Genomic DNA, 9,402 nt, shown 5'->3' with positions numbered 1-9,402 from the left:
CGTAATTGATTTTACAATGACGTTTGTTTTTTTGTGTATGCGTACAAGTTTTATAGTAAAAAAATGATTCAATCTTCAATTCTAAGGGACAAGGGTGATTTCTGATAGGAAATTGTATTTAGTGGGAGCCCATTGAGAGAGCTATATTGAAATTTATTTTTACCTACCTGTCATAGTAAATAAATATACATTGTTAAAATTATAAATATTGATATTAAGTTGCCTATATAATATTTGATTATCAGCAGATATGGAGCTATATATATACTATATGTAGTAAGTCCGAGCTGTTTATGTTAATGCTGGAAGGTACACAAATATTGATATTTTTTTTATAACTGGTATTATAGGAGTGATTATCCCCTTGGCTAGATTACACTTACATGTAGAAGCTTAATGGAATATTTCTAAAATATAATTTATATGAATGGTACATTATATTATTAAGAGTTCTAAATATACAGAATTATTGTTTACGACATTGTAAGACATGGGCTTCAATAATATAAATTAAATTAGCCTATACAGTGACCATATTTTTAGCTCATAAATATGTGAATTATATTCTTGACCCCAACATATTATACATTTATACTTATGTCATAAGTCTGAACAATTAATGTTACACGTATTGTGTTTTACCTGTACCTATGCGCAAAAACATTTGAACATTTAAAACAATAGGTTTCCCTAAGTCATAATTATTATAATTCATAACTCACATAATATAAGTAACCTATAAAATTCTCAAAAATATATTAATGCATAATTTCTTTTTATTTCAGTATTTCACATTTTAACAAAATTCGATATTTAAACGAAAACAACAATTTTAGTTCAAAAAAAAATTTTTTTATGGACTTGAAACTTTTCTCCAACTTGTAATTATTACTATACAGCAAAACAACATTGAATTGTACCTACATAACAGAAAATTACAATGGGAACATTTCGTCAGAACCAAGTGCGATTCTACATTTGCACATCGCAAAGACCATATACATTCTGCAGGTTATGTTGCGTTCTATTTACAAATGCATACCATATTATAACATAATACTCATCGTTATACACTTATATACTCATAGGCGCAAATAGACAAATTATTTTGGGGGGACTAAAGTCCCTCTTATAATATTTTCTAAAAATTATATATGCTCAGTACTAATTACTGACTTTTAAACTGGGGGGACTTGGCAGAAATTTTGGGGGACTAAGTCCCCCCAAGCCCCCCCTCCTATTTGCGCCAATGCTTATACTGCACATTTGTGCATAGTAATAAACGATGTAATTATCGCAATGTATAATATAATAAAGTATGAAATAACAATTTATGATGTTCAAGTTCATAAATAGATAATATTATACTGTTTCAGGCGTTATTCGCAACGGATCAACTTATATAATAGCCTATAATATAATTAAAGAGAAATGTCGATCATTACATGTTTAAATATATGAAAGAAAAAAAGAGATCGTTATTAAAATATCTACAAAATTATTATTTATTGATAAATCGATCAATTTAACGGTGATAAAAATAAAAATTAATTGATGGACGGCTTCACTGGCCTTATAATATAATAGAATGCCTATACGGCCGTACTGGTGGTCAACAGTCGCGTTGTCCGAGATATTCCACGTTTCAGACTGCATATTTATGCGAATTTATAATACATAGAGACGAGCGGCGGTAATTGCGACGGCCGAGATTTTACTTTATCAGATTTATTTAAATTTTTTTATATAAATATATAGGAGGCTTACGTATAATACGACTCGCGTTGCGTAGAATGGAGTGCAGAATGCTTATATACCTTATATACTTCAGTCCCTTTGAAATTATGTACGTTGGCATATATTTGTTATATATCGACGGTACCCATATATATACCTATTTGTTGAGATTGAATAAATAAGCCAAACGAATGTGTGATTACTGATTTCGACTGACTGATGACTAGCAGACTAATGAAAAAATAGAGTGCCTCCAGATAATAATATATAACAATAGTAATCACGGTAACTATTCTCAGTATACACGATGCGTTGTCGACGATTACAAATTATTAGTTAAGAATATATTTTATATAAATAACTTAACCTAGTTCATTTTGAACGCCGGGGTGTCCCGCACGAATACTTATGTTTTTACTAATAGATAAATATATTTTATAAAATGTGTTAACTAGCTGTTTCTACCATAGACCTATTAACTAAGTTAATAGGTCTATGGTTTCTACACTCATTATGCAGACCGTTGATATACAAACATCTAACATATAGCTGGTTATATATAAGCATATAGATATTAAGTTTTTGTTTAGCAAAGCGGTATCTAAGAGTAAATTATTTTCGCCCCTTACCCATGAAATCGACCTGAAGACGAGCCTGTTTGAACGTTATGACTTATGAATGGTTTATTATTATATTGTACAAAGGTACACGTGTACCACACATTTGATGTAACCCCAACAATGGGTTAAATTTGAGTTTAGATTGTCGTACTTAGAGCGGGTATATTACTAATAAAACCGTTTTAAACTATAGCCGAATACCGAACATTTAAGAAAGCGTATGTTTATATATTATTTATATATAAGGTAATGCATTTTACCGTCGTATACCTAAGTAGTACACCTACTTCGCATAAACGTTACACCCGACAAACACCCATATAGTCGTTACTATATTATCGTCGTCGAAATAAAATGTGCATTCGTGACAACGCCACTGGTATACTTATATTCTATAATATATATATGCACACCACGTTTATCCCTGTGCATGCGCAGGGCAAATATATACGAGCAATAAAAATTTCGCAGAACGCGGACGAAAAATTGTCGGACTGCGGTTTTATTTCCGCGCCGAGGACGCGAAAATCATTGCCACCTCCGTTCTTCTCGGTGATTATTATTATTGTTGTTGTACTGCAGCGGAGGACACGCAGAGAATAATATAATAATAATAAAAAAATCCTGTCCGTCGGTCGTATTGCCGCCGCCGCAGCTACTTGGAATATTTACATCTATAGCGTATATTATACGACGGCGAGTGGGTAAATAATATATATTGTATATGGGACGCGTAGGAGTGAAATTAAAACTACACATAATATTATTAAATATACACACGCATAAATGTCGCATTTGGTCGTTAAAACGGTCGCCAGCGTAATATATTATGTAAGTACTTACCTATATTATGCGCGCGTACATCTATACGAGTACAAATTGTGAATTTTTCCAATAAATTCCTACACTGGCGGCTTAAAGTGCATCTCGCACATATGTACCTACTCGCGTTGATACTTAAGAATAGGGCTGGGATTTCGATGCACTTTGCATTGTTTTCCAAAGCTTACTGTGCAATGCTCGTCTTGTCACAAATTTGTTTTGCATTTTTTTGTTTTTAGGTCATTTTCTTAATTTTTTAGGGCATTTTAGAGTTTTTGGATCATTTTTTGAGTTTTTGGAAACTGAGTGTATGAATTTGAAATTTTCTTTTAAGATTTTTACACCAGCATGGCTTTTAAATAAATTAACTAGGGCTGGGATTTTAATGCTAGATTTTAAGTAGGTACTCGTAATTCGTATTATATTATCGGCTTATCGCCATTATCGGACAAGATTTGAGTAACCTCTACACGCATTTTCTGTTAAATAATCTTAAATCGGTAAAATCGACGTCCGATGATATCGTTCGACGTTCAGTACGAGTTTTGTCGTCGTTAACATCGTTTTATTACTCTAGTTAATTTTTTTTGATAATTTAATATAAAAATGCCAAAAGTAAAATGTTCGACAGCGAGTCGACTGCGTGCGTTTGTACAAGAATTTGGACATAATATTTTTTATACCGACGGATTGTTGTTATTCTGTTTACACTTGTAATAGATTTTTATAATGCATTTTTTAAAACTTTTTATTGTAATTTATACTAAAATTAAAAAAATTAAACAAAAAAATTTTTAGATCATATAAAAGCATTTTTTTAGGGCATTTTTCAGGTTTTTTTAGGACATTATTTAGAGTTTTTAGGTCATAAAAGCATTTTTTTTAGGACATTTTTCGGGTTTTTTTAGGGCATTAAAATCCCAGCCCTACTTATGAATAAATGCATACCTACATTGTGTGTATATATATATATATAATATAGATAGTAATACCCGATTATGTATAATATGCCACATACATGTTCGGTAAACATGGTATTACATAGGTAGGTACATAACACTTGTGCAGCGCGGACGGATGAAACGATTGTATTAGTATATAATATTATGTATGTACAAAATAAATTGTTTGTTAAAGTTATTATTACTATTATATTTTTTTTTTTTTTTACTGATTTACGTGCACAATTACTACTAGTGCGTGGTATAGAGAATTTCATGCGCGATAATTATATGCTGCACAAGGTTGGAGAGATAAAGTAGCGAGAGAGAGAGAGAGAGTAAGAGAGAGAGAGAGAGAACGTGAGAGACACAGTTAGAGGAGACAATTGCATAAATCATAAACCTACCCTTCATAATGGTATGAGAAAAGTGAATATTGCTTTTTAAATGTATGTAATTTCAACAAAAAATGTATTATTATTTATTTTATTGTATATTATAGAACTGTATACGATGGAGGAACCATTAAGAATTCTACTTTCAAATCTAGACAATGAATTAGGTACTTCATCGACATGCTGTATCACACTTTATTAAAAAATACTATTGATGATAATATTGCATGATTAAAATGAATAGTTATTGGATACAAGTTATAACATTTAATTCTTATATTATAATATAAGGGGAATAAAACGACACCACACTCAACAGTCATCACGGCGCACTTTACTTCAGATCGACGAGAAGAACGAGAGCGCGCAGCAAAAGCAAGACAACAACCAGTGGAAAAAGAAAACATATATGGATTGCTATCCATACGAGCAGAAAAAATACTCGAAACACCTATAGAAATGGAACGAAGAGCCAACAAAGAAAAACATTTATCAATCATTCAATGGGTCACCGAGGTGAATAATACGAGAAAATAACAACATTCAGATTGGAATCAACCGATAGACTGGAGAATGGTAACGGCCAACACGCTACACAAATATATTCCATTCGAAAAGAAAAATATAAACATTGCTCAGGCAGTTGATTATATTAAAGAACAGTTAGCCGCACACGAACGACCAAAGAAAAGATCTAAGGGTGAAGAAGAGACCACATTAGTGTGGCATATGAGCAATAATCAACTACGAACAGCTGTATACAAGGCAACACAGACACGGACACGATTGTTCCGAACGAATGAAAATTTGCGCTAGATGGTTCCCGACCCAGCACAAATCTGAGGGAGGGGGTTCTGTTACGGGACAAATCAATAAAACACCAAAAAAGGTCTTTCTCAAGACCACCAAAACAAAAGCATCCTGACGGATGAAAAGCACACCAACTAAAGGGAAACAACCAAACAACGGTGTAGTTTTATCCGTCAAATCAACAAAATGCCAACCAATCAGCATCGGTATAGATAGCTCAGTTGGTATATATACCGGTGCACTTTCACTAGCTAATCAGTCCATTTCAATCTGTCAATAGCTAACACAATTTAGCCAAGACAGCACAAGACTCCGGACCACATTCCACGGCAACCGATCCAACAAGAGCTCAACTGCGACGATCTTACAAGTATCGGCTACCAGCCCTACAATCAATAAGTCTGAATACTATAGTTGTGCCGCCAACCACGATCACCATCGTTCAACAGTCGCCACAACTATACCTAAACACCCGGCTGTGACAATTGAAAACGGACGTTTTAGGACCACCAACTCCGACACGGGCACACGGCACTTATTTAAGTTGTCCTCTCCGAACCAGGTTCGTCGTCGGGGCACCGCTTAACTAAGCCTGTACCGACGACGGTCGGTTCCTCCCCACTATCTGTATAGACTAACATAGTCCAACAATAAAACTATTGTAAAATATAGAGTCCGGTATCCACCCGACTAAACATAAGCGCCCCCGATTGTGTCGACTCACTTATTCAAGTCCAGTCGACGCAAATCGACGCTTTACTAACCCACCAAGTTTTGTTAATACAAATATATAAAGTCATAGAAATAAGCAGACGTGATAATAAGAAACTGTGTTATTATTTATTCACGATACGGGTCGTCCATTCAGACGAACCGTATCAACGTGCACCGTTTTTTTTTTTTTTTTTTTTTAACAGAATTCATTTACTCGAAATACGAGCAACATATTATTTAATATTCAGTATAAAATATAATCAGAATTGTTTATAGCGAAAAAAATTCAAAATAAATAAATAAAAGCAGGTATGTGGATGTGGCACTGGTGTACCTACAGTAGATTTCAAGTGGTTCAATGTATAATGGATTGTATTAAACTTGAATTAAATGATATAATATCATTGTATAAGAAAAACAATTCTGAGCGGAGACGGTTTGTCAGTCTGGATATTTTATATTGTTATTATTAATTATAATACTTTTCTACTAATCTACAGCTCAATACCCATTTACGGTGTATTATTTCAACAAAAATGACTTCACATTAAAAACTGTCACGAATAATACTACATTGAAATATAAAATTGTAAAATATTTAACACTTATATCTAGCCTCTAGAGTGTTGTAGAGTGTAGACTATGTCAACATTATTGTAAATACTACCTATAATTAAAATGAGGTGTACCTACCTATCTAGTATCTACATAAAATATAAACATAAATGATAAATAATATTATATCGCTTTAAATACCCACTTCACGACTCACCCGAACATAAAGTGTTGCCCGGCGCATAGCATAGGCAAAATTGGTACATAACTGCAGTGCTCTTTATAGCCCATCATTTTTATTTAAGTACATACCTTCACTATTTTGTGGCAAATCAAACCAAAACGTGTTGTACTACTCCGTACACTGCCGCAAACACCCAAATCCCCATTTCTCAGCACCAGTTAGATGCGTGAAATAACCACATTCACTCGGCGAACGGACCATATATGTATGGAATGTGGTGTACTCAGTCAAATAGATACCAGAATATCTGAACACGACGAAAAATCGATAAAAAAATATACCCTTCGTAGGTATATGAAAAATGTTTAAATGTAAACTAAATTTACACAAAATGAATAAATTGATTTACGTTAATGATGGCCTGGCAAATTGTCATATATTTGTTCCAACTCTTCATAAAAAGCGTCTTTTGCTTCTTCATTTCCTGACTCGGTTGGTGCGTATGCACAAATCATTATCATGTCCTGGTGGTTTATATTGATCCGAATGTAACATATTCGGTCATTCGGTCATTTATAGCATTAAATTGTTTAATCCATGGTATTAGGCTATTATACACAAGAAAACCCACTCTATTTTTATGTTTATTAGTCGTTATACCACCATAGAATAATGGCATGTTACCAGTTGGTAGACATCCTTCACCATGCCATCTCGTTTCTTGTAACGCTACTATATTTACCTTATAAATCTATTGCATCGACTAGTGTACCAAGAACTCCTGCTTTATATAAAGTTCTTACATTCCATGTGCCAATCCTAAATCCTTGTAGACCGGCCAGTCCAGGCTGTTTCCATTGTGTTTTATCTAGATCTCTGTCCCGAGGCTTTAGTTTTGGTATAAAAATTCTGATTCGAAGCAGTATATTATCAGGTAGGCAATCTACCTGCGGTAGATCGCGGACCCCGTGATGTATGTACGTTAGTGTATGATTTAACTCTAAAGCAAGGCCGTAACTGGAAAAAAATTTCGGGGGGGGGGTCTAACATTTTTTTAAATATAGATACTTAACACTTCATTTTTACGTTAAAAATATAAATTTTTTTTATTATCATTATTAAAAACATAAGTCATTATTATAATATTCAATTTACATAAACATAATAGTTGATTGTTTATATACATATAGACTTATTCACATTACTTAAAAGCACAAATTAAAAAAAGATAAAATATCAAATACAATTTTGTCAATATTAAATTTACAAAATAATTATTAATTTATAGTCTATAAGCGTGCAATATGTTGACTATTTTATATTAGTAAAATAGCTCTATCTTTTTGAAGAGCAAATTTATTCGGGACGTCTTCGGGATCCACTTTGATATTTCTATGAACACTTAATAATGCAAGGCCATTTAAACGGTTTTATCCAATAGCGTTTCGCAAAAATGTTTTCATCCGTTTCAGCGTTGAGAACGTTCTCTCGGGTGTTGCAGTTGAAACTGGTAATCCAGCTAAAACTTTTAATAAAAAGTATATACACGGAAATAAATCAGAATTACAATTATTTAATGTTTCAATGGCTGTACTAGGACGATCGTTCTGAGAATGTGAGATCCATTTCCTATTCCATAGTTTAATTTCTGTTTGTAATAAATCCATATATCTATGCCTATAGTCAGAATATAAATTAAAATCTGTAGCTGATATTGCAGCTTTATGACACATTTTTGGTATTAATAAATATAAAGAAGACAAAACTGTTTTGTTTTTGAAAATCTATCTTTTAGTTGTTGAATAAAATCGTCATAAAAAGGAATAGCAATAGCTATACGGAAATATTCTTCTGTATAGAGTTAACATTAACGTTATTTCTATTTTTTTGACGTCCAACTAATCTTGGCATTTTTATCTGATCCTCTCCGTCTATCAACTTTAACATATTTTTCGCCTTTTCAAATATTTCTTTAAATGTTTGGTTTATATTGATTCGCATGTCTTCAACTTCATTCAAAACAGTTTCGACAAATGTCACTGCTTTACTTAAATCACATGTTACTGATTGTAATGATTTACATAAAGGTAATGTTAATGAAAATAGTATGTTAGCTGTCACTAAACTAATAACAAATTGACTAGTTGTTATGCTACGATATAGATTTAGTGCTTTTGATGATGTTTCAATATCATGAAATAATTGGAGCTCATCTAAAGTGTCGACAATATAGGTTTATATATCTAAAAATCGAATCATTCCATCGTGGTTTTCGACCCACCGAGTTTCACACATAGATGTTAATTTAATCCATTTTGTTTCGGAAATAAATTCTTTCATTTTATTTTTTAACAACTCAGTTCGTCTAGCAGAAACCTTAATGAAATTACCTACTGATTTAATTGTTCCGATACAATTACGAATGTAATGAATATTCGAAGAATGTGCTAGTGCTAAATTCAAAGAATGTGCACTACAATGAACGTAAAGGGCGGCAGGGTGTTTTTCACATATCACAGATTATATGCCTTTGAAATGTCCACTCATACATGCTGCGCCGTCATACCCTTGTCCTAACATGTACCGACTATTAACACCGAGCCTTTTTAAATGTTCTAAAATTA

The 9,402-nt window shown here is 32.8% G+C and overlaps 1 protein-coding gene across 1 annotated transcript in view; it reads left to right on the top strand.

The window, feature by feature from the left end:
- The window catches only part of LOC100167317 (ubiquitin-protein ligase E3B), a 13,233-nt gene extending 7,902 nt beyond the window's left edge, over positions 1 to 5,331 (top strand). Inside the window, exons 18-19 of the mRNA XM_029489972.1 lie at positions 4,807 to 5,031; positions 5,155 to 5,331. Of these exons, the coding sequence (XP_029345832.1) occupies positions 4,807 to 5,031; positions 5,155 to 5,331 (402 nt within the window). The remainder of the gene's footprint in view (positions 1 to 4,806; positions 5,032 to 5,154) is intronic.
- The last annotated feature ends 4,071 nt before the right edge of the window (positions 5,332 to 9,402 follow it).

The sequence above is a fragment of the Acyrthosiphon pisum genome, chromosome A2 (assembly GCF_005508785.2).
Source record: "Acyrthosiphon pisum isolate AL4f chromosome A2, pea_aphid_22Mar2018_4r6ur, whole genome shotgun sequence".
Classification (NCBI taxonomy): Eukaryota; Metazoa; Arthropoda; class Insecta; order Hemiptera; family Aphididae; genus Acyrthosiphon; species Acyrthosiphon pisum.
Note: the sequence above shows the minus strand (reverse complement) of the source record. Positions and strands in the feature narration are given on the sequence as shown.